Consider the following 25,480-nt stretch of genomic DNA (forward strand, 5'->3'; position numbering starts at 1 on the left):
GCAATACGTGTGGCTCTGATTTATTTTCTGGGAAGGGTTGAGTCTTTTCTGGCCTTTGTTAAAATCATATCAGATCTGGCCCTTCACTCTTCTCTGGCTCCCTTCTCTGTCCATGGATTTAAAGAACATTTCCTTCGTTATCGTGGAAACCGTTCGTAAGCTGTTTGTAAGATGGAAGCTAATGAGAAGGATGGACTTGCTATTTAAATGATGCAGTGTTTCGAATTACCGTAGATTTTGGTTTTACAAAGCCTCTCTTGAGTTTTGACGCGAAAGTCTATTTCCCTTTACTGGCTCGAGGAAATAGCAGGCTGTCCCTCTTCCTGTGTGTTCCTTAGCATATGACCGTCAGCCTGGAAACATTGCCCAGTTCCCTCTAAAGGACCAGGCCCGGGCGAGCGGTTACCCATGGGAGACAGGTAGTGAGGCCGCTTTGGAGACGAAATCGGGACGTGCCCGCCGTTAGATTCCTTAACTGCTCCTGACCTTCTCGGGGTCCCCAGGCTGACCGGTGGGCGTATGGGGGGCAGTGAGAGGGTGGGAAGTTGTCTTTGTTTCGTAGGACACAACATCACACAATCAGCAGCTTAAAACAACAGAAATGTTTGCTCTCACAGTTCAGGGGCCAGAAGTCCCAAATCCGAGTGCCGGTGGGGTGTGCTCCCCCCCGCCGAGGCTCTGAGGCAGAGTCTTTTCCTTGCCTCTCTCGCAGCTTCTGGACAGTGGCCGCAGTCCCTGGCATCCCGTGGCTGGCGGCTACGTCCCTCCAGTCTGCTCTGGGGCTCAGCTCCCTCTCCCCTCTCTTGTAAGGACACTGCTCTTTGGATTTCAGGCCCACCCCAATCCAGGATGACTTCCTCTCCACATTCCCAGTTACATCTACAAAGACTCTGTTTCAAAGAAGGGCATGCTCACAGCTAGTGGTGTTCGGGGATGGAGGCCTTTTTGTGGGGGCGTGGTGTGCAGCGTGAACTTGGAAAGCAGCCCCAAGCCCCTGGTGGCCCTCAGCTCCGGGTGCCCCTCCTCGGGCCCAGCCACCGTGCCTGTGGGCTGTGCCCCTCAAGTAGAACCCCCCGACGCCTGACAGAGCAGGTATCCCAGGCAGCACAGAGAGAAAGACCCAGCCCGCCTCTCTGGAAGAGAGTCCCAGCCTCTAGTCCCACCGTCAACCCCACGTCTGACAGGGACCCTGAGATAGGCCCGGGGGTGGCCTCCTCCCACTGCCCAGCCACCTCTGCTGGGCCCCGTCTCCCTGTCTCCCCTCCTCGGGGCACAGCCGTGTCTCCCCACCCCAATGCTCATTTGTCCAGACCAGACGCCTCCTCCACGCTCACCCCAGATTGTGATCTCAGCTGTGTTCTCACGACAGCCCAGCCCCTAGCTCTTGGAAGTTCCTCTGTTTCTTATTACCTAAGTAAAACATTTCCGGGGGCACCTGGGGGGCTCAGTTGGTTGAGCGGCCGACTCGATTTTGGCTCAGATCCTGATCTCAGGGTCATGGGATTGAGCCCCACACTCAGCAGTGAGTCTGCTTGAGATTCTCTCTCTCTGCCTCTCCCTCTGTCCCTCTCCTCCCCACCCCGCTCATGTGTACTCTCTCTCTCAAATAAATATTTTTTTTAAAAAATCTTCCACTGCTAAAAAGTCTAGAGATGCAGGTAAGGAAAAAACCTCATAATCCCCAAACCAAGAAATGATAGCTGTTAATGTTTTTATATTTATTTTTCTATACTTTTTTCTCAGTGTATGAAATACTTATTAATTTATCTTTATAAAAGCAGGATTATTTGGAGCTCTGCAGTGCCCCTGCATACCGTTTTGTAAACCCTTTTTTCATGTGATGCTATAATGTAACCATCATGTGATGCAAACTTTTCCGTCAATAAATACGGCTCTTTGTCATCATTTCTAATGACTGCATGTGTCTCATGGTCGCAAAATGCATTTACGCAGCCGCCCACTGATGGACATTTACGTGGTGTCTGATGGTTTGCTGTCATGGTGCACGCACATTGCATTGAGTTTCCTTACGCATATACATTTATGAACATGAGTTTTCCTTGGGCTAAATTTTGGAAGTGGATAACCTGGGTGAATGCTGTCACTACTCCAGCCAAAGGCCACCAGGAGCACCCATGTTAAGCAAGCTGGCTTTGGGGCTCGTTGTAGGGAGGGAGGACAGCCACCAGGGGGAGCTGTGGGGCAGCGCAGTAAGAGACTGTTGGGAGGCAGGTGGTGTATAGGATTTGGGCTTGAGTCAGGTGCTTCTGGGGAAGACGTAAAGAAGCAGGGCTTTGTTCCGTGTTGGATGCTCTCAGGGCAGAGACAGGTCTCAGGTGGGGTATCTCAGCACATCTTATCTAGACTAAGGCAAAGCTGTAATTGGTAAAGAAGGAATAGTTGTTCATACATATTAGCCAGGATGGAAGGATATCTGGTCCTTTCTGTGGGTTGGATAATGTTCATGTTGTGTGTGTGTTCAGGCTGATTCTGGGGTGGTCTTGTTTTCTCTTGGTCCATCCCAGCGTGGCCAATTCTGGCACCGATTTTCTGCGGAACTGTGTTCAGCAGGAGAACAGCAAGGCCTTGCAGGCATGCCAGGCCAGCTCCTGGATATCACATGCGGTTTTTCTCCTTGAAGCTTATACACATTTTTTAAAGTTGGTACACCCATTGCCAAATAGGCCTTCACTAAGGTTGTACTAAAATATACCGCCTCCCCCATACACACTCAATACGCACACATAGTCCGTATGTAACCTTTGAGGCATAGATCTGTCTCTGGGCCACTCTGTCTGCTGGTCAGCCTGGACTGGCCTAGCTTGGGACGCCCTGGCCCCACCTTGGCCTCAGGCCCACCTGCGCGCTAGGCCCCCTCACTAGACCTACCCACAGAGTGCCTGGCCTTGGGAACCCCTCTGGGTTGAGATCAGCTGCTTTTGGTCCTCCATTCACTTTATAGAATAGCACACGTGTTTGCAGATGCTCACCCACGTGATGGCCGCTAAGGACTATTTCAGGTATTTTGCCTTGCTGAATGAGCGGGAAGGGCAGGAGAAGGAAGCACCTGCCACCCACCCAAAGCTCCCCCGGCAGCCGGCATGACAACCTCTGAGATTCTCTGCAGCTCTTAGAAGTTCAGTTTGCCAAGTCAGTTGAAATCCTGAAGTTCGAACATCATTTTCTTTTTCTTTCTTTTTTTTCCCCCTGGCTCAGCATTTCCTTAGGGCTCTCAAGTTAAAGATGACGTGACTGAGATACTAAGTTTACTCCTGAAGACAGAGGGGGTGGGGAGGGAGATAGAAAAGAGGGAGGTGGTCACTGTGACCGGGATGGGGGGGCTCGGTGGAGGAAGCCTCTTTTTCTTTCAAGTTTGGGGCTCAGCCCCTTAGGCGTGAGATGTGAGGGGCCCAAGGCCATGCAAGGAGCACCCCAGCCCCCAGGCACGGAGAGAAGTGATCAGTGCTGTGCGTGGGACAGGTGACAGAGGTGACAGGCCCGAGTGCGGGCTCAGGCTCCCTGACAGTGCTTCTTTCACTTAATTGTCGGCCCTGGTAGGATGCTCAGGTTTTCTAGCAAAGCCTCTCTGCTTTCCAGGACATCCCACTTGACAAATGGAACAAGGCGGGGAGGGTGTTCCGACAAGGGCAGCGTGGAGGTGTGCGCACAGGTAGGAGGAAAAGGCTGTTCACATTTGAGGCCCACAGGGCTTCCTTGGGGTTTGCACTCTCTGGCCTTGAAACAATCTGGTGAATAGGAGCTATTTTTATTTCTATTTTACAAGAAGGAAGCAGAGGCTCCGGGAGGTTAGAAACCTGGGGATCTGACCAGGCCGCTCAGCCGGGAAATGGGGCCCCCAGGACGGGGCCTCAGCTCTTCAGTGACTGCGAGCCCCTTTGCGTTCCTCAGGCTGACAGTGGTCTTTATAAGGGAGCCCAGCAGAAAGCGGTGGGGAGAGAAGGCACTGGGAAGGGAGTGCGCCGCCCCCCGCCCCCGCCGTGGTCCTCACACCCATTCTGTCCTTAGACTGGCAGCCCTGTCTTGAGCCTGGGCTGCCCCTGCTACTGTGTTCAAGGACGCTGAAAACCCCGCTCTTTGTTCAATAGCTGGGAATGGCTGTGGGGGCCCCCCGCGGGGTGCAGTGTTAGGCGGGTGTGAGTGAGGGGCTCTGCTCTGTCTGGTCTTCACGTGTTTCCCTCAGCGGGCCTGTGGCCCCTCCCCAGGCTGGCAGCACCTGGCGGGGCTCCTGCGTCCCCTAGACTGGAGCAGCAATGGCAGAATACAGAGAATCCACATCTTTTGGGTTTATTAGGAGCTGGGAAACACAACTTGGAGATCAAAGAGGTGGGGCTAGACAAAGCCCCTTCCCCCATCCCCACCCTACGGTACAATGAGATGCATGGTCATTTCTTCAGTAGGTCCCGACACCTCTCCCGGGGACACCCACCCCTGCCCCATCATCTGGTCTCCCAGCTAATGCCCACTCCCTGAAGGCTCATTCTTGATGTCACTCCCTCCAAGGAACCCTCCCTGAACCCCCAGGCCTGGGTCAGTATTTTTAAATGTGGGTTTTATTATTATTCAGGCATGATGAGGCCCACGGACCAGGGGACAAGTGCCGTTGAAGACAGCTGGTTCCTCACAGTTCCCCAGAGGAGAGGGTACACTGTGCCAGGCAGGGTCACATAGGGAAGCACCAGGTTGGTCAGGAGACAGGGGAGCAAGGGAAAGATGTGGATAAGAGCCTTCACTGTGGTTCCGGAGGGAAGGAACAGGTGACGGGAGTAAATAGGCTTAGGGTCCGCTAGTTTGCATAATTTGCATCAGTAGGCTCTGGGCCGTAGGGGCTCTCTGTAGTTGTTTGGTACCCGGGCCTGGGGTGATCAGGACCGGGGGACAGCGGCCCTGAGTGTGAAAGCCAATAAAAGAAGTGATGGGGAGGGGCGCCTGGGTGGCTCAGTTGGTTAAGCGACTGCCTTCGGCTCAGGTCATGATCCTGGAGTCCCGGGATCGAGTCCCGCGTCGGGCTCCCTGCTCAGCGGGGAGTCTGCTTCTCCCTCTGACCCTACCCCTCTCAAGCTCTCTCTCTCTCTCTCATTCTCTCTCTCAAATAAATAAATAAAATCTTTAAAAAAAAAAAAAAAGAAGTGATGGGGATATGGGCTCTGGGTTTGGCTGGTTTGCATATGAAAGCTCGCTAATAGGCAGGTGCTTTACTAGCCCTAGGAACTGGCTAATGCTGAGCGGGACAGACAGTCCCTCCCAGGTCAGCACGACCTGAAGACGTCAAAGCAGCAGAATACATGCTTACTGTAGTTGGTTGCCCCTCCTGTGAATTCCTGGAGCTGACTGAGCTCCACTCCTGACTTGGCCATCCCCCTGGACCGTGCGAGCCTCCTAAGGGCAGAGATAAACTTCCAAAAGCAAAGTGCATGTACACAAAAGATGATTTTCAGGGGTGGCTCACAAAGGACTTTTTAAAATAGTTATGCAGTTAATTTAATATGTATTAGAAATAAACCAGCATACCAAAATGTTATTTCATCGATAAAGCAATTGCTACGTAAATAACGTTCCAGGTGCGATGAGGATTAAAAGAGCACACAGGTGGTCTCATCCTCCACTGAGCTCCCATTTTATCCGCAACCCCCAGCACAAACTTGACGCTCCAACTTTGTTTAAAGGTGTGGCTGGGACAAGCCCTAGGCCAGTGTGGTTTGTCATCACCCCACCCCTCCCCCAGTCCTGGTTGTACCAGCCTGGGAGTCTGGGGATAATGGGATGAGCAGGGACAGAGCGGAGGAGTTGTTTTGTAAGAGCTCTGTTGTACAGATGAGAAACTGAAGCCCAGAGCCGAGAGAAGGCTGCCCCGAGCTCACACAGCAAGACGGACCAGGGTCCGACCCAAGTCCCAGGCCGGGGCTCCTCACTTAGCACTGAGACTACCCCATTCCTGGCCATATAGGATGCAGTTCAAGGGCAGGACCCACCCTCTGCTTCTTGGTGGAAGCCCCTTCCGGTCTTCTGGCTCATGCACTTCCTCAGCCAGAGGCCTCATCTACAGGCTGCACCCCACCCCCCAGCAAGAGCCTAGACCCCGGTGCACAGACACCCCCCCACCCCCCGGGAGCCAGGCAATCCTGATTTGGACACTCACAGGAGCCTCCTGCTATGTACACACAGTGTCCTGGGCCCCGAGTCTTTTAAAATGAGGGTCCTTAGAGCCAGCACTCAGGTTCTGAGGTCAAGACCCTCCAACATGCCAGGGCCCCGTGTCTCTGGGTCTACTTTCCATTCAGGGAGGTGAAGGTCATGTCCAGGGTCACACACAGCTAGTCAGTGCCAAAACCAGGGTCAGAAATGGGGGTTCTTTCCTGTGTACCCCGCTTTCTGGGCTGAAATGGGCTCTCTGGGAAGCTGGGAAGCAACTCATCCCTGGGATGTTCAAGAAGATGGACATCCCACCAGAATCCCCCTGTAACTGGCACGGGAGATTTTGGTACAAGGTGGTTCTGGCTGAGAGCTGTGCTCAATGGAGTTTGGTGTCTGAGCCACTGAAGAAGGCCTTTGCTCTTGGGATGTCTGGCTTGTCTGAGCCCGTGGGGCATATATCCCCACACACTGGGCACCACCAGGAAAAGGCCGTTAGGGAAACGAGCTGGGAGCCATTTCCATTTATTTGTGTTGGCTCTCTTGCTCTATGGGGGATGTATGTACAGAGGGTTTGGGGGATGAGCTGAAGGCCAGACCCTATAGGGAGTGATAGACACAGACAAGGCCAAGGTCCTGCTCAGGGACACTAGGGAGTATGGCACCCTGGGATGCTTCCCGCGAGTGGCCACTAGAGAGCGCCCAAGGGCAAGCTCTCAGCTGTGCCCCAGACCTGGTGCCTGGAGGGTGTTCCTGGGCTTGCCCATGAGGGACAAGGTGGTCCAGGACAAGGTATTTCAAACTCTTTCATTGAAACCTTCCTTGGGGACCCACATTCCAGGGACAGGTAGCTGAGAAAAGTTTGGAGTGGAGGGAAGAGAGCAGCAAAGCGGGAATCTGTCCATCTGTTGAGATGGGATTGTGACCCACAAGAAAGAGATACACACACGCATACATGAACACGTGTGTATGCACACACACACACAGACACACACACACACACATGTCCATCCATGTGCAGAGAGGTGGGTAGGGGTGGGTACATCCAATGATCCAAGTCAAGAGACATCTGTTGAGCACTTCCTAAGGGCTGAGTCCAGTTGTTGGGTCCCGTGGGGAGGTGGGGATGGGCAGGCCACCATAGAGCACCCCCCACAGAAACTCCTCCCAGCGGAGTGTAGGTGTCAGGAAAGGTAGAATCACAGATCAGAGGGTGAGGAGGGAGGGACATTTAGAGATGCCTCTTCTCTATGGAGTGTGTTATAGTTTCTAGGACTCGGTTACAAGTAGGCAGAGCACTTACCTTCCTGTTTCACTTTGTAGTTTATATGACTCAGGAAAGGCCGCACATGAAGAGCCTGGGGGAAGCCTGTCCTGGGTCTCATGAGCTGCACCGACTCCTGGCTGTTCTTACTGTGGCCGGGATTTCTGTGAGTCCGGGGGTGGAGGTCCAAGACTTTGATGGACCAAGATTCCGGGCATGATGGATATGTCTCCAGATCTCCACCTCCTAGTTTGGGGCCTGGGCTTTGCAGACCAGGTCACTGAGCCCCTGGAAGTTTCCACCATGGCCCCCGGCATGAAAGCTCTTGACTTTTAGTCAGATCTTCATTCCCAGAGGGAGCGGATTAAAAATCACCTATCCACAAAATAAATCACCAGGCATAGTTTTAATAACGTAAAACTCTCCAATTCTTTTTTATTTTTATTTTTTTGATTTTATTTATTTATGTAACAGAGAGAGACACAGCGAGAGAGGGAACACAAGCAGGGGGAGTGGGAGAGGGAGAAGCAGGCTTCCCACTGAGCAAGGAGCCCAATGCGGGGCTCGATCCCAGGACCCTGGGACCATGACCTGAGCCGAAGGCAGACGCTTAACGGCTGAGCCACCCACGTGCCCCCAAACTCTCCAATTCTTATTTACATATTTTTGTCAAAACATTTCTAAACGGCTGAGCCAGAAATAGAACACCCCCAGAATGCCAAGCCTGGCAGGGATCTGAGAACCTTCCAGCGCAATCTTCTCATTTGACAAAGGGGGCCTGAGGACTTGAGGCTGGACACTCCCTGAGGCCCTTTTAGCGGCTCTTCCAGGTTACCCCAGGTGCTGTGAGGAGACGTGGCGCCACAGGGCAACAGGGCTGACACGTGTCCCCCACGGAGCCCAAAGTCCCCAGCTGTGCTGAGACAGGCCCGGAACAGGAAGCGCTCAGAACCTTTTCCTGATGTTGCCATGGTGCCCACAATCGGGAAACCAAGGGCAAGCTCCCCTGCCGAAGCACCTTGGCCCCTAAGAAGAAAAGGGTGAGCCCCAGATGTCATGAGCACTCTCAGGGTTCAGAGTCAGAAGGCGAGCAGCCCACAGCGATCCTGTCATTCAGAGACCGAGGCCACAAGAGTGCTTCTGTTCAACAAGTCTCTCCTGTGAACGCACTGTGGCCACGGGGACACTTCGAGACGTACGTACGGCTAGTGTTTTCATCCCCTCTGGAGACGGAGGGCACCCCTGTGACGTGCGCTGGCTGGACTAGGTAGGGAGGGGCTGCGGGGGCTCTGGGCGCGGAGGCGGGTGGGCCTGGAAGCTGGGGGTGGGGGGCCCCACAAGTACCAAATGACCTGACCAGCCTACTTACGGACCTCCTCCGGTTCCTGTCCCTTGATAAAGGGGCGAGGAATGGTGGGTTATCTCCCATTTGGCTCTTTCTGAGCCACATTTCCAGCCCAAGAACAGAGAAGAGAGTCTCTAGATTTGATGAATAACCCACCCTGGAAGTTTACTCATTGTTACTGTTTATGGCAGCAAAATAGAGACTCTTCAGGCCAATCTGCTGTTTTGAAGAGCCCCTCTGGAGAGTTTCTGCAAATGTAAACCTTACCCCTTTTGTCTTCCAGGTGTTTCTTCCCCCCTCTTTTCATAATCACCAGTACCGTCCAGGAAAATGCTGCATCCGGTGAGTAAAGCAGTTTACAGGCGGCCAGGCAGTGCGGGCAGCAGGAGCACCTGCTTACAGCTCTGTCACCACGTTTGCACAGGGCACGGGTCGTGCACCACTCACGACCCCCAGCTTTATTGGCTGACCCTGCTGTCAGAGCCCACCACTTACAGGACTGCATCTAGATTCACATTCCACAGTGTTCGATCGCCCGCCATATTCCAGGCACTAAAGCGTGGTTCCCAAACTTCCTCTTACCATTTTAACATCATCGCCTTCGCCATCATCAGGTGAGGACCGAAAGGCTCAAAAGGTTAAATGACTTGCCCAAGGCCATACAACCCATTAGTGGCGATAACAAGATTTGACCTTGAATTCTCCATTCCCTGGCCGCTGGTCTCCCCACCACCCTGCTGGTGACTGGCCTGGCTTAGGAACAACCGCACCCATTCCTGTGGGTCCGTCATGGTACACTTTCCCTGGCTAGCCTTTCCTTGACCCACCACGTCTGAGGCTTACATCCATGCTGAATATTCTACTGCTCCCTTAAGGAAACTGCTAAAGCCCTACGACCTCAGGAAAATATCTAAGCAAAAGTCCCTGCCCAGTGGCCCAGCTGTCCATTCCTGGGTATAGACCCAAAAGAGTGGAAAACAGGTGTTCAAATGGAAACTTGTACACAAACGTTCACAGCAGCATTTTTCATAATCACCGAGAGGTGGAAAAGACAGGTGTCTATCAACTGATGAATGGATTAAAAAACATGGTCTCGGGGCGCCTGGGTGGCTCAGTCGTTAAGCGTCTGCCTTCGGCTCAGGTCATGATCCCAGGGTCCTGGGATCGAGCCCCGCATCGGGCTCCCTGCTCCGCGGGAAGCCTGCTTCTCCCTCTCCCGCTCCCCCTGCTTGTGTTCCCTCTCTCGCTGTGTCTCTCTCTGTCAAATAAATAAATAAAATCTTTAAAAAAACAAAAACAAACATGGTCTGCCCACACGGTGGAATATGATTCAGCCCTAACAGGGAATGAAGTTCTGATACCTGCTACCACAGGGAGGAACATGGAAAACATGCCAAGGGAAAGAAGCCAAGCCTAAAAGCCCACATGTTGTCTGATTCCATTTACATAAGTATCCGGAATAGTAAATCCTTAGAAGCAGGAAGCAGATTGCTGGTTGTCAGGAGCTGGGGGAGGGGTATTAGGAGTGATGGCCTGATGGGTATGAGGTTTCCTGCTGGGGGAATGAAAATGCTCTGAACTGGATGGTGGTGATCGCTGTGCAACTTTGTAAATGTACCAAATGCCACTCAGTTGTATGCGATGAAATGGATAAAATGGTGAATGTTACATTTTGTGTATTTCACCACAATAGAGAGAAAAGCAGTCCCTACCTAGGATCTCTCAGTTTGGTATCTCTCTGAAGCCCAAGTGAGGATAAGCACGTAATGAAGAGTCTCTTGAAATATCCTGTCCCTGCTCGTGGGTTCTTCAGAACCACCCGCAAAGAAACAATCTTTCTTCCTGACCTTTGGCCTCTGGCACCTTCTGTCCTAGATCCTAAGCTCCAAATTACTTTGTTCCTTGAACTCCTCTGTCTACTGAGTACGATATTGGCCTTCGGAGAATGGCTCCTGAGAAATACCATGTTTGAACATCAACCAGCGTTTTAAAATGTGTCTTGCTTTTCTCTCTGTTGTACACTTTGGAAAACCTGGCATTTGGCTGAGGTTAAAAAAGGATTTTCTCCCTTCTTTTGCTTCCCAAGCAGCACAGAGCTCGGCTGGAACGTCGAATGGTTGGCTCAACCAACCGGTGGCGTTTTCCCAGAGAGCCTTTCTCTGGGGACCTGCTGGGACTTTCCCAGATGTGCAAGGCTTTGAACGTGAACTTTGAAGAAGCTCTGAAGAACCCAGACAGGTAGGGCGATCAAAGGCCCACGGCCGGGAATGCCCCAGGGGGGGAGCCCCATTTCTGGGAAGGACCCTGTGGTTGGGCCGCTCTACCTGGGCGGATGGGCTCATCTGGGCTGCTGTTGGGACCGACCTTCAGGGATGGACAGCCTCGGCGTGACCACTTCCCCTGAGGATGTCTGTGAGTGATAAAAATGTAGAGAGAGACTGACCCTTTTTTTTTTCTCGATTTTTCCTTTATACTGGGAACTTTGGACCCTAACAAGATTCTGTTATGTTTATCAACTGATTTGTTGACAAAGAAAACTTAGCTAGTCCTGGCTTAGAGTCCAACCCTATCTCTCAAATTCATATTTCCCCCAGTCATTTGGCTCCCCATGTGTGAGAAGCTGGTTCCTCCTTCTTTCCCAAGGAATTCTAACAGCTGGCTTATAAGGAGCATTACTTCTCCCTGTGGCAAGTTCTCTCTGGCCTCTCCTGGGACATGGAGCTGGACCCCATTGCAGAAGGAAGAATTCACTTCCCGGGTGCCTTGGACTTGACTCGATGCCACTGCCCCCCTGGGCTGGCGGTGCCTACCTCGTGAGCGTGCTGGAGAATCTACCTGAGCATGGCCTGTGCCCGTGGGCAGCACCCGGCGCAGAAGGGCTGCTCGCTCCCAGTTTGCTGAGCCAGTAGCCCCATCTTTCCTTTCTAGACCCCCTGGCCAGCCCTGCTCCAATCCCCCACCCCCTCCCAGGTGACTCTCTTACACACACTTGTAGATAAATGAAATCCATCTGCAGTCGGCGCCTAAATTCTCGGATGACCCCAGCTTAGAAAAATTGAGTGCTGTGAGTTGCTGTTTGGGGCATTAGCCTTAAACTATCTTGAATTTATTTTCTATTGTCTATTTATTTTATATTTTGTCTGGTTAGGGCCTTGAAGAAGTCTTAGGGTTAAAACGCATGCTGTTCCTTAGTGGTGTGGTAGGACCAGGCTGGGGAGGCCGGCACTGGAGCGGCGCCTGGGGATACAAGCAAACTGACCTGGAAAGCTGATGAGGGTGCCTGGGTAGTAGGAGCAGATGTCTCCAGGACTCGGCCTGTGCAATCGCTGAGCTAAGCTGGCGGTGGTGGCCTGAGGGGGGGGGAGCACAGAAGCCCAAGGATGGTGGCAGTTGTCAGGGCTATTGCAAGTAGCCTGTCAGACAGGGTTAGAATTCCTTCTCCTCCATTTACTAGCTCTGTGACCTTTAGCCAGTGGCTTAACCTCTCTGAGCCTCAGTCTCCTCACCTGTGAAATGGTGATAAGAGCATCTTTCTAGAAGTTATCTTGAGGATTAAATCAGACCGTACCTTGAAAATGCTTAGCACTGTGTCTAGCAAACACTAGATGATCTGTAAATGGAGCTTTTATTAGCCTGAACAACAGTTTTAGTTATTGGTCCTGGTGATTTCATTTTGGGGTGCGCCAGCCCTCTGCTGTGACAGCCAACAACTCCATTTTTCATTCTGCCTTTTACCACCTTCCCCCGAGGCAATGCACGTTGCCTGCAACATGGCAAGCACCTTGCCTACAACACACAAGAGACGCAGGGTGCCTCTCTCCTTGGTGATGCTAGGACGCTGTGGGTCCAGAGGCCGGCCGGGGCAAGGATGCACTCTGGGAAGGCTGATCACTCTTGCACCTGGTGGTCAGCTGATCCAGGCTCAGCTCTTCTCATCCTCCTCCTGAGATGGTGGACTCACCTGGGTATGGTCTTGTGCTGGCGATGGCAGAGGACAAGAGGCAAGCCCAGGGACACAAGTACTTTCCAAACTTTCAGCCACATCACATCCGTTAACATCCAGGCAAGCCACATGGCCAAACTCAAAGTCAAGGGGCAGGACATCAAATTGGAGTTTTGCCAGTATTAAGCCAAAAGCCCTTTGATGGTTTGTTGCAGGAAGTCCTTCCATCCATGAGACACATAGAGAATTTTACCCCCTTTCCCCTCTTGTTTCTCTGTCATGGGTCATGACTGGGGAGATCGAGTCCCCAGCCTAATAGCATGCTCCCAGTTTTCCCATGTGCTGCATTATCCCAGGCCGTCTAGTCCCACAGAGTGAAGAGGACAATTCACAGATGCCATTTATTCCATTAACTTTTCCAATGGTCCTAAAATAAACCTGGCCCTTGGAATCTGCAGAGCCCACATGATAGATGGTATATCTTGGCAAGGACCCATGACACCAGGAGAAGGCAATGTGGTTACTTCTGTTGTCTGGCTCAGCTGATGACAGTGATGTTTGTGAGGGTAGTTGAGCTCATGGGCATTGCCCATAGTTTCCAAAGTTCATTGCTCCATTTTGAGATCACAGTCTGAACCCCTGACCTTGGCCAGCTCTTACTAGACATGTGACCCAAGCCACCAGAAGGACTGAGGCTGGCTTGGGTCAGGTCCACTACTCCCGTTGGATAAATACCTCAAGCTCTCGCTTCCTGGGGCTGAGTCACTAGTAGCCACCCTCTCCCCTTGGAAAGGGCAGCATGTGGTCAGTGTTATTCTGGACATGGGTTCCCCCACCCAAGCCCCCCCTCTATGTACCCTGGCCACGAGGGTTCTTGGAACCCTTGGAAAACAGCATGGCAAAAGTGACACTGACCAGATGTGGTCATCAAGTGTCCTTTGGCCAGTTGGCTTTCTTGGGATGACTGTCTTCAAGCTGTGAATATGTGACTCAAACTTTTTTTCATGTCCGTGCTCAACGGGACGAATATAATGTTCATGAAAAGATATCTTATCTTTGTCATCATTCAGTCATTGAATGGATATTTATTGAGCACTTGCAGGGTGCCCATGCTAGGGTTCCAGCAACAAATAAATGCCAAATTTGTCTTTGTGGAATGCAGTCTGGAGTAGAGGACACATGAGTGAACAGGCGACCACAAGACACAATAGAAGGAGTTCCGATGGGGGTAATTACAGGGCGGTCAGTGGAAGGACCACTTGCTCAGTCTCCCCAGAGAAAGCTGAACTTATCTAGGAGGATGAGTAGGAGCTCCTCAAGTGAAGAGGTCAGGAGGAGAGCACTCAGGGCCGAGGGTGCTGTGGGTCCAAGAGAATGAAAGCGAGAGATGGCGGGTTCAGGCTGTTGAGAAGGGCTGGAGCAGGGACTGTAGAGGGCCGAGCCATGCTGAGGAGTGTGGGCTTCCCCCAAGAACCCTGGGGAGACACTGAAGGGTTCTCAGCAGGAGAGAGACAAGAGCAGATCTGTGTTTCACATGGTTCTCAGGCTGCGGTGTCCGATGTGCATGTGAGGGGAGCTTCCTGGAGACTGGAGACTGGCCATGATTTCGGGGAGATAATAATGGCTTGGATGCAGCTCACAGCAGTAAGGGGAAAGGGACATCTGATATTTGTCAGATCTAGGCAAGTGATCAGATGTGACAATAGTCCGCATGCTGGCCTGGGCAACTGGAGGCTGGTGGTGCCATTTGCTGGAGAAAGAGCACGGTTGGTTTGGGATAAAATCTGAGTTTAGTTTTTGGACACATTGGGACTGTGACATGCATAATCCCTAAACGGAAGTATTGGTGAGTCACTTCCCAAAAATGCCCAGAACCCTCTCTTCCTTTCTCTAGCAGATGTTTATGGAGTACTTACTATATGCTAGACATTGTCTTAGACACTCACCAAGACAGGAGTCACTCAGGCAACCGGATATAACCTCAGCTACCTTCCTGGTAAAGCCTACCCACAAACTGAAAACAGGAATCCATGTTTCGAGCCAGCCACCAGACAAAGCTTACAGTTTAATCAAACCGGCAGACAAATGGTGACCTAAGGAGACTCCCAAGGGGCAAGATATGATAAGCTAGATGAATGGATGCCTTAGGGACACTTACACTGGAATGATTCTTGTTGCGGTTGGAGAAAAACATCAGGGTTAACTCTTGAATTTTTTGTTTGTGTTTTCCCTGGAGGTTGTGTATTTCACAAATCCAGAAAATTTTCTCGGGAAACTTGAAGAACAAGACCATCCAAACTGGGGAGGCAGGTGAGTGCTTGTCACCAATGGATTCAGTCAAATGTCACAGCAGTCAGGGCCAGCTGTGGTTTCTACAGAAGGAAACCAGATGCTAGGCCAGCTCACTGGTCTGTAAGTCCCAGTTTCTGCCCGCTGCACACTACGTAACGTTAAATAGGCACTGTAAATATTTGTCAGATACACCACGGGCTGATGAATGAAACCAGGCTTGACAAACACATGTTTATATGCTAATCGGTCCCAGGGAAGACAGACATGCTGATGTAAATAAATAGGGTTTGGATTGGAAGACTAAACAGAAGCAAGCATGGACAGCTCTTCTCTGTCCCTTTTAGCTCTAACCAGTCATGAGTTGGACATCACATCTGCACTTGTCCAAGAGGACTTTTCTGATTTAGAATGAAGAACTAGGCTAGGTCTGTCCTGCTGGGAAAAGGCTCACTGAACCTCACCAGGCCTGGACAGGCCAGCTCCTTAAAGGAGATTTTTTTTTTTTTTTTTAAGATTTATTTATTTATTTTAGAGAGGGAGAGGGAAGGGGTAAAGGGAGAGAATCCTCAAGCTTCCTGCTGAATGCAGAGCCCAACACAGGGCTTGATCTCAGGACCCTGGGATCATGCCCTGAGCCGAAATCAAGAGTCAGCTGCTCAACTGACTGAGCTGCCCAGGCGCCCCCTTAAAGGAGATTTTTTTTAGATAAGCTGAGGTCAGAGCCAGCCTCCATCCCCAGCGGGGGCTAATTGATTTCTTCTCACCTGTGGGTTCTGGTTGACTGGAGGCCCCGCGAAGTAGTCTGAGGTCATCTTGTGGCTCAGGGAGAAGACTTCCGGGATTGGGTGTGATGTCTCCCATGCATGTGTCCATGTGAATGCAGATGCGGGTGTCCGGGGAGGGGACACGCTTTCTCCACAAGTCTGCTCCTGCCTAAAATCACCCTAACGGGAGGGATTCTTTCTAGCCCAGAGGTGCCCCGAGATTTGAGATGAGAGCCCACATTCTGAACCCAGCATGAAACAGCATCATACGGTTGGTGAAACACAGTGTTACTAACAGGAGAGGAAAAAGGTGCCCGAGCTCACTCAGTCAAAATAATGGCAAGGCCCTTAACAAGTCGATGCGGCTCCTGGCTCTTAAGGTCCTACCCAGCACTGAGGTTAAGGGTTTGGGGGGATGGCCGAGCACCACCCTCTTCCCCCAGCTCTGCGCTGACAGGAGTCCAGCCTGCAGAGGCCCCCTGCCCACAGCTTCTCACGCCTAACATGGCCAGGTATCCTTGGATCCTCCATCTGCCCTCCTGTCAAAGGCTCTCTCTTTTTAATCATCTATGCCATCCAAGGATGAGATAAAGCCCTTTGCATAAAGCCCCTTACAGTTTGCAAAAAAGCTCCTTTACTTTGTAATCCTGTTTCACACCTGTGAGCTGGGTTTTTGGGGGATCCCCACTCCCTTGAGGAAAGTGAGGCTCACAAGGACTCTGCCTCCTGGTGATGGGCCTTTGAGCTGCACTTTGGTGTCACCTTTCAGGTGGCCGATAACTAAGCACCAATGCCCAATAGCTTCAACAGGGGACTGGGTAGCGAGACCCCTTCCCAGGGAGACTTGGCGATGCTCGGAGACATTTGGGGTCGTCACAACTTAGTGGGGAGGGTGCTACTGGCATCCAGTGGGTGGGGGCCAGGGATGTTGCTAAGTAACCTACAAGGCACAGGACAGCCCCCCACGACAGAGAATTACGTGGCCCCCAATACAAACGGTGCCAAGGATGAGAAATGCTGTAATGGGAAGGCACGGTGAGGCCCCCAAGAGTGTCCCAGCCAGTGTCCCTTCCCCATGAAGCCTTTCTAATTCCCCAACTGGAGGGCAGCTCATATGCCTCTAAAGTCCTCCAGCTGTGGGTCAGCTGCTCTCTGATACTTATCTCTTTCTTTATTACCTTGTGAGGCTGCTCATCGTATCCCCTGGGGGCCACTTAGTGCCCTGAGTCTTCATTGTTTTGTTCCTGGAACAGCCCAGTGAAGCCCCCCCCCCCCGCCCCTACCCATCTGCTCTGTGACTGCGCTGGAATGGAAGGTGGGAGGGGTTGACATGTCTCTTGGAAGGGGCGCCATGAAACTGCCTACTCATCATGGCATTCTCTCCTTAGACGTGATTCTTACATGTCTTGGCTCCAAATGGGAACTCCACCAGCCCCAGCTTTTCCAGTCCAAGACCTTGGCCAAGCTCTACCTGATGGCACTGGCCCAGGGCACCACAAGCCCCACAAAGGAACTGGAGAGGCTTCTGCGAGGTATTTTCTTACTGGCACCCAGCATAGAGCCCCAAATGCCCTCTGGTTTGAGGGTCCCCAGCTTGGCGTTTGGTCATCTGTTTGGAGACCAGGGTCACTCCGGCAGATAAGAGCAGGGCCCATGGTGTGACCTCATCACATTAACCTCGGTCTGCAGCTATCGCATGGGAATAATTGTTCTCACTATATTGCTTTGAAGCCTAGAGAAGGTAAATAGCTGTGAGGTTCTAGAGCATATGCCTGGGCACTCAGGAAATGTCATTTATTATTCTCATAACAACCCAATCCTGCCCAGCCAGCTGAAATGGAGACTCTACCTACTACCTACTTCTTTGAGAAGAGTGAACGGTTGTGTTGAGTCTTTTGATGGGCTTTCTGGAAGGAAGGCATAGTTCTGACATCTGGCTGGTTAGAGTTTTCATGTGTATGTCGATGTTATGTTTCCTTTGCTCTCTCTTTTCGTAACTTCATGTCGTTCCATAAACTATTCAGGCCACTTCTTTCTTTCTTTTTCTCCTTTTTCAACCCTAATAATCCCCAGGCTCCTCTCTCTGTTCCTTAAGTTCCTCTCCAGACAGACTGCCTTCTTTGGGTAATATAGATTGGCATCATTTCAAGATGACTCCTAAGCAGGTGCCATGGAAAATTCAAGGTCTCCAAAGCCAACCAGCTGGGCAGGCGGGTTGGGACTCCATTTCCAGGATGTGGCAGCAAAGCTCTGTTATTCCAGAGCCAGACAGGCTGGCCAGCCCCCCAGCTGCTGCCCCACCCTGAGCCTGGAGAGAGGGCCTGGCTGCCCGCCGGATTCAGCCCAGCCACAAGCCTTCTGACTCAGCCCTTCCCCACTGAGCTGCTGAGCTGGGAGCTGAGAGCAGGCTGCGGCATTCCCCAGCACTGGGACGACCCTCACACTCACGTGACAATCTTCTTTGCTCCTTCCAAGCGTTTGTCCCAGTGTCTTTGAGAGTGGGATTGAGCATCTCCTTCTGTGTCCCCTTGCGCCTAGGTCAGAACACTCCCCAGGGCACCCAAGGAAAAGCCATGGAGATCCAGACATGAATGCACTGAAAAGCAAGAGAATTTGGAAAAAGAAAACGGAGTTACTGTTAATACTTTGGTCTTTGACATTCTAGAAGGGTCTCACTGAAAAGATTGGGCCCGGCTAAGACAGCCACTCTGCTCCAAGCTCCCTGCTGGAGGCTGGGCCTGCCTGGGGGGTATCTGGATAGGCGCTGAGATGAGAGCCCCTCCCCCTCACCGTGGCCCAGACTGTCACAACTTTCAGGGTCTGTGCCCGGTCCTAGGGATCATGTGCCCATGGTGTTCAGTGGACACAGCCACCAGCCTTCGTGCTCCTGCCGAAGCAGGACGTGCCCCACAGTGATAGTTTGGATGGTCTCACGACTACTGCTTTGTGCACTCCTGTCCTGGAGTGGTGGGTGCTGTGCGGAGACAGCCCCCCCCGTGAGCGTCCCTGTCCTGGCCACGCACGGCTCTCCCGGCTGCTCATTTTCCTTCCTCCGAGAGTCCAGGATGAGCTGTACTTCAGCAGGACCCATTTATTCTCTAGGAGGAACCCCCAAAAGGATACGGTACTCTCTTACTAAAAAGGAACCACTTGGTTTCAGAGTACCTCAGAAGTACATGACTGAATTACTACTTTCCTGTTCGATTTTGAGGTTTTCAGTAAAACAGAGGCAACGTTGAAGTTCTGTCTCCCACTGACTCTGACCTAGCAGATAATATTCATTTCTTCCCTCAACAAATGTTGAGTGCTTAACTTACCCTAGGCACTGTGCTAGGAACTCGGTGTCAGGGAGTTGGGGCATGGACAAGCCAACCCAAAATGATGATAAAGCACAAGGAATAGCATGACCCGTCATGAGAGAAACTACCACCTCCAGAGTGCCTTGTCTGTGGCCCTAGCATGGGTGAGCGACAGAGCGCCTCGTGCAGGCAGGAGGAAGTCCTGAAATCCTGGAGGAAAAGGAGTCAGAGCAGAGAACAGGGCCTGACACTCAGCAGGTGCTCAATAAATACTTGCCAAATGAGAGGGCGAATGGACCAGGGGCCATGAGCATGGTGAGGAAAGGCTCAACAGCCTTGCTTGCCCGAGGAGAACGGATCTTTGTTCTCCCCCTTTTCTCTGTGGTCTTTGTGGCTCGCAGTGTGACATCCTTTTCTGGATCCCGACTCGTGTTGTTTTTCATTACGTAGAACCTTGAGCTCAGTAGGCTTGGGATTCTGCTGACAGAATCCCCTCATTCTGTTAATTCGGCCGACATTTACTGAGGACCAGTGTGTGCAAGACCGTGTCGGGGCCTGGGGAGGGAGTGGTGAGGAAACCATCCAGTGTGCCAGCCCGACAGAGACCAGATGTGGTAACAGGTGGTGGTGACAGTGGGTCTGGGAGGAAAAATAAAGCCACTTGGGGGGAAGGTAGGGGTGGGCGACTCCACCGCCTTACGTACGGAGTCAGGATCTCTGACGGGGAGGGCTGGAGCCCCGTGGCTCTTCTATGGAATAAGCCACGAGGAGGCAGTTTTGGGGTCCAGTGAGCCAGAGACTAGTAGTCTTGGGGCCACTGGGTGGGCACTTTGGCTTTGTTGCCAAGGGCTTGGGATGCCACTGGAGACCTGAGAGCCGTAGGTGTTATAACTCCCATTTTAGAATAAGTGTGAGTGGCTGGGGGAGGTGGGTGGTGAATCAGGCTGCCCTTCCTGCCTGCTGGGAGCCCTTGGTGGGGCAAAGTTCCAACAGCCGCTAGGCGACTGCCTCCATCCCATGCTCATCCTTTAGCAGGTGGTCACTGTTGTCCCATCTTGTGCCAGGTCTGGGCTGGGGATGCAGAGATAACAGAAGCCCACTCCTTGCCCTCAAATTGCTCACAGCCTAAAGAGAGAGAGGAAGGAGGTGGGGAGAGAGAGGGAGCGGTGCAGGGCCCAGTAAAAAAAATATCTCATGCACTGAGAGCATCCGTTTCCCAGTTTTGGCAGCTGTAGTGGCTGAGTGAGATGAGTGGGGAAGGTGGCCGAGGAGGGCACGAGAGCTCTGAACTGTTTTTGCAACTTCTTAGGAGTCTTCAGCTATTTCTAAATAATCATTTCAAAAATGCATCCCCTAAACAAGCAAACAGAAACAAAAGATGGAGCAGTGAATGCCAAGGTCAAGGCTGTACAAAGGGCCAGGGGACCTCACGCTGTATCCTACACAATTCACTGCAACAATCGGGTCCTGACATACCCATCTGTTTCCTTTACCAGCTCAGTTGCGTGGGAATGTCAAGGAAAGACCCCCCATAAAGAAGATGATCATTTCCTTGAAGATCAATGACCCCCTGGTCACTAAAGTTGGTAATGTACACCTGTCTTCTTATGCCGAGAATGCCATTGAACCAACAGCCCTCCCAGATTTAAAAACAAACAATAGAACAACAAACAAGTGGCACACAGTGTTCAGTCCTTCCTTATTAGAAATAGCTGAGCGGAGCAGAGAAGGTGCTAGAGAGAGGTGCTCATCCCCTGGAAAGAGGTGTGGAGGATGCCAAGGAGGAAGAAAGTAGCAGGCACTGGGTCAGACAGACCCGATGACAGGGAAGCCCTGTGGCCCGCCCTCCCCAGGCAGCACCGCACACGCCCCTCCCTCGCTGGGCTCACCCTCTCCTGCCCCAGCCTGGCCACCTGGAAACAGAGACAGACTTCTGTCTCAATGTGGCACGTGTTGCAGCCGCATGCCGTCATGGTCTGCGGATCTGCAGGTCAGGACACCATCCGCGGAAGCCCTGGGCAGGCCGGTTGTCCTCAGAGAGCACCGGGCCGGGCTGCAGTGCTGGTTGGGATCAGGTAGACTAACTTAGAATAAGCCCAGTCCCTCTGCTCCCGGTCACGGGAGCTCAGTTCTTCGACATGACATCATCCTGGCTCTTGCCAGGAGTCCTTAGCCTTTTTGAAGACCCCCTTAACCTTTTTGGAGGCTCTGAGGAAAATCTGCTGTAAGCTAAACGTCCTCTCCAGAGGAGAAAGCACACCCACACGCACACGGCATTCTGCACATATTTGGGCAGCACGCGGAGCCCAGGTTCACGGAGGACCCCTGAGGCACAGACGCCAGGATGGGCTTAGAGCAGCATTCTTTCAGCAGAAGCTGGATTTTCTTGGGCTCCCTCCTCGACTCCTTTGGGGAGAGTGGAAGCCGGGCTGGATCTGCGCTCAGGTCCTCTAAGGGCACCTTTGCCTACCTAGCTCGGGACACTTGAGCATCCAGCAGGGAGGGCACCCGCCAGTAAGGGACGCAGGGTGCAGAGCCGCAAGCTGACAGCTTTCTCTCTCGGCTACGGCTCCCCCAGCCTTCGCCACGGCCCTGAAGAGCCTCTACCTGAGCGAGGTGGAGGTAGACATGGATGACGTGCTGGGCTTGTTGGCTTCCGCGCACATCCTCCAGTTCAACAGCCTGTTTCAAAGGTAAGAAGCATGGCAAGGTGCGGGCCCGGGCCAGCCCTGGGCAAGGGAGAAGGGGGCCCTCCTGGCCCATTCGTAGAACGTTCCTCTTCTGTGGGTTTCTCTGCACAGAGCACAGCTGTGAGTCCGCAGAGGAACTGAGGCACTAATTCACACGTGGTGAGCTCACAACTGAGCCACGGCCCCAGCAACATGCTCCTTCCAGCCAATCAGTCCTGACTCACGGCATGCAATGCAAATGGGTTCTCTGCCTGCGAGATACTCTACGGGTGTGCGGGGTGACCTCCCAGGGGTGTGCAAACCATGCTTGCTTGTCAGTTTCGCCCGCGTTCACTTGTAACTAACAAGTCTCTTATTTCCAGCGCACACACCTCAGCTGGCCCTTTGAAGACAAGCTGACTCTTCACTGTCCGGATTTACTTCTCCCACTTGTTTTTCTTTGTATGTAATACTTTTATTCTTACAAATGTTACACACGGTCATCGTAGATCTTCCAGAAGAGAGACAAATGCAACAATCCAAGCCCAAATTGCCCACCAATCCGGCTGCCCATTTTGGGGTGCAGCCTTTCTCCTGGGTGTTCAGACCCACTGGCCCACCTGGGCTGCCCGTCAAGGGGCGGGGGCCGAGACAGGGGAACCAGGAGGCGTTTACAGTGGATTGGCATCGAATGTGAAAGCTTGCTCAACCTGCCAACGGTTGCCTGGGTCCATGGGCACTGAGAGAATGTGTAGGTGCTGAAGGTGTGAGGGTGAAATGCAGCTCTGGGGGTGGAGATTCAGAGGCTCCCAGTTTTTCCTTTTCTGTTTTTTTTGTTTTTTGGTTTTTTAAAGATTTGATTGATTAGGGGCAAGCACAGGGAGAGGGAGAGAGAATCCCAAGCAGACGCTGTGCTGAGCACAGAGCCTGACTCAGGGCTCGACCCCACGACCCCGAGGCCATGACCAGAGCTGAAATCAAGAGTTGGACGCTCAACCGACGGAGCCACCTGGGTGCCCCAAAGCTCCCCATTCATTAGACTTTCTGCAGAGCCAAAAGCAACCAAGGGTGTGAGCAGCAGGGGCTGTGCTCTGCCCTGTGGTAAGCTGTTCCTTGTTCTTATGTGCCTCAGTGGTCTCAGCTGTGAAATGGGGCTCTTTACATTTGCCCTACTTCACAGGACTTTGTTGGGGGTGAGGGGATGTGCTCTGAGATGGAGCATCTGCTGTAGTCAGACACTGTCCTCAGCTCTTGGCAAGGGTGACCTCATTCAGCCTCCCTGCAGCCCTAGAAGGTGGTACATGACTATGTCCACTTCACAGAAGAGAAAACGGAGGCCTCGTGAGGTGGGTAACTTGCTCAAGGCCACAGGTGATCAGCCAGAACTTGCAGGAAGTCGAGGGGCCCCAGAACCTGGATCCCTAACACTGTCCGTTTCTGCTTAGCTCAGGTGAAGTGGTGGTATCACCTGCTTGCTCATGGGTCGGAGCCTTCCTGCTCCCCTCCCTTCAGCGGCATTTGGTGAGGCCGGGTTTGCTGGGGGCCAGTCACCTGCCAGTTTATTCCATCACACCTTCAATCACTTACCTGCTCCTTTAAGAATGATGCCTCCAGGACACCGGGAACAGTGAGGACCGGAGGGACAGAGTCCCTGCTCTCTGGCGCTTCCTGCCCTACAGTCTCCAGGGCACAGGAAATGAGTAAAGTGGAACAAAGGATGGGGATCCCAAGTGGAACATTCTGTGTTATGTATGATTAATTTCAAGTAAACAGGTCCCTGTGATTAACCGGAACAGTTCTTAGAATTCCCCTTTTCTGTATCCTGTAATATTGCTTCCTTCCAGTAACATTTAGGAAAGGGTAAGTGAACCAAATGGAAAATCGTTGATGGGATTCAGTTTTTCTAGAATATTTTGTGCCTTCCCTCGGGCTTCTCCAGGGATGTGTGCCTACTGCACTCACATCCCGAACCCCGAGGTGGTATCTTCCAGCTCTTCGATTTCCTAGTACCTGATGGGATTCCACACAGAGAGGGGACTCCGGGCAGCGATGGTCCGCCTGTGGCTTGCTCCACTCTCTGCCTCAGGATCTTTATTTGAGGAAATGAATGAATGAATCAATCAAGTCAGAAGAGGACATCGGCTTCTCTGTAAAGGGCGGGGCAGGATCACTCCTGAGGCTCGTGCTGGTTTCAGCTCACTTTCTGTAGAATCCACACAGTCAGGTACAACCCTGAAGATGGTTTTGAGCCAATATCTCATTCTTGGGGTACCTGAAATGACTCAGGCCAGACACTCGATCAGGAGTATCAAGAAGCCTTATCGGGGATGCAGATGCCATGGGAACTGAGGGATAGGCTCTCAGAGGCCTAGATGTGACAAGTGAGGGGACCAGAGTCTTGAAAAGGTGTCCCAGCACGTTGGCTTGGCCTGACTGCAGGGCGGGTGATTGTGGGAGGTGGGAGACCAGCTGGTGTAGGCAGAGCCAGGTCATGCAGGGTCTGGGGCTAACTACACTGGGGCTGAAGGTCTGGCTTTTGCTGAGATTTGCCACACCCCATTGCATTGCATGCACCACGCATCTGCAGCTCAGCGCAGCAGTAAAAATAATGCCTAAATCACAGCTTCCTTGCTCAGGACATTCCTGGGCAGCTATTTCCTGTGCTCTGATATCTCTGACCCGAAAGCTGGAAGGTGAGCCTCCCCTTGGAGCAGGGTCTGCAGCCTCTGTCTCCCAGCTCCCCTACCTCGGGCGCAGATGTGAAGCCCCAGCTTACTCTTGGAGCCCTAGCCCTGGGCGATCTGTGGCTGAGCCAAGAATGACAGGTCCTTCATTTTCCTTCCTCCACCCCATGACTTGGTTTAAAGGTCAGAGGAGCAAGGGCTTTGGAGATAATGAGCCGTCATTGCATGGATGAGCAAACCGTAGCCTGCCTGGGGCAGATGGGCCTTGCACAAGATTCTCCAGAGAGTTGTGGCGGGTATTACAGGTCAGATCCAGGTGGGCCTGGCACGCAGCTGGGCTGACTTTTACCTGCCTTTGAGGGGCTGATGGTACAGTTGGCAGGGGTGTGGCAGCACAAGCCCCAGTGTGTGTGTGTGTGTTTGGGGGGATTCATGCGTGTGTGTGAGTATGTGTGTGTAGCGGAACAGAAATGCCCTGGGTCACCCTGATAGCATTACAAATCCACGTGCTGGGCGAGACCTCAAAGGTCATCTTGCCTGAGCTCCCAGCAAGGTGCAAAATCACCCCGATGGCTGCTTAGGTCTGGATCCCACACCGCCAAGGCCGCCCATCTTCGGGGGGTGCGGTGTGTGCGTGCAGGTTCCAGCGGGTCCTGTTCCTTGGTTTCGTGCATGAATCACTGCACTGGCAGAGCTGGGATCAGGCTTGCTGCGAGCATGCATGTATGTGTGTGATTCAGGCTTGCCTCGTGTCCCCTGATCTGGGGAAGCCTGGCCAATGAGCCTGACAGTGAGAAAGGGGGAGCACATGTGAGCACGTCAGCCTCCTGGAGCACCAATTTCTGTACCCCAACCCCAAACCCAGCTAATTCTGCTCGAGTGTCTCACTGGCAAAAGCCAGCACATGAAGAACACCGTGCCTGGTGGGCGGCGGGACCAGCACCTTCCACACACCCCCTTTTGCACCTCGGTTCCCACCCCTGTCACCATCCTGGAGTTGACGCAAACCTCTGGGGTTGCCAGCTTTGCTGAAAGCAGCCTGGGGCCCTCCAGGAACCACACTTCTCTCT

At 52.6% G+C, this 25,480-nt stretch overlaps 1 protein-coding gene across 1 annotated transcript in view; it reads left to right on the forward strand.

The window, feature by feature from the left end:
• The first annotated feature begins 6,915 nt into the window (after positions 1-6,915).
• BTBD16 (BTB domain containing 16) overlaps positions 6,916-25,480 on the forward strand; it is a 43,146-nt gene continuing 24,581 nt past the window's right edge. The window contains exons 1-8 of the mRNA XM_021703828.1: positions 6,916-6,942; positions 9,043-9,101; positions 9,257-9,373; positions 10,818-10,997; positions 14,939-15,012; positions 17,147-17,290; positions 20,554-20,643; positions 21,636-21,750. Coding sequence (XP_021559503.1) covers positions 6,916-6,942; positions 9,043-9,101; positions 9,257-9,373; positions 10,818-10,997; positions 14,939-15,012; positions 17,147-17,290; positions 20,554-20,643; positions 21,636-21,750 — 806 coding nt within the window. The remainder of the gene's footprint in view (positions 6,943-9,042; positions 9,102-9,256; positions 9,374-10,817; positions 10,998-14,938; positions 15,013-17,146; positions 17,291-20,553; positions 20,644-21,635; positions 21,751-25,480) is intronic.

This window comes from Neomonachus schauinslandi, chromosome 6 (genome assembly GCF_002201575.2).
Source record: "Neomonachus schauinslandi chromosome 6, ASM220157v2, whole genome shotgun sequence".
NCBI lineage: Eukaryota > Metazoa > Chordata > Mammalia > Carnivora > Phocidae > Neomonachus > Neomonachus schauinslandi.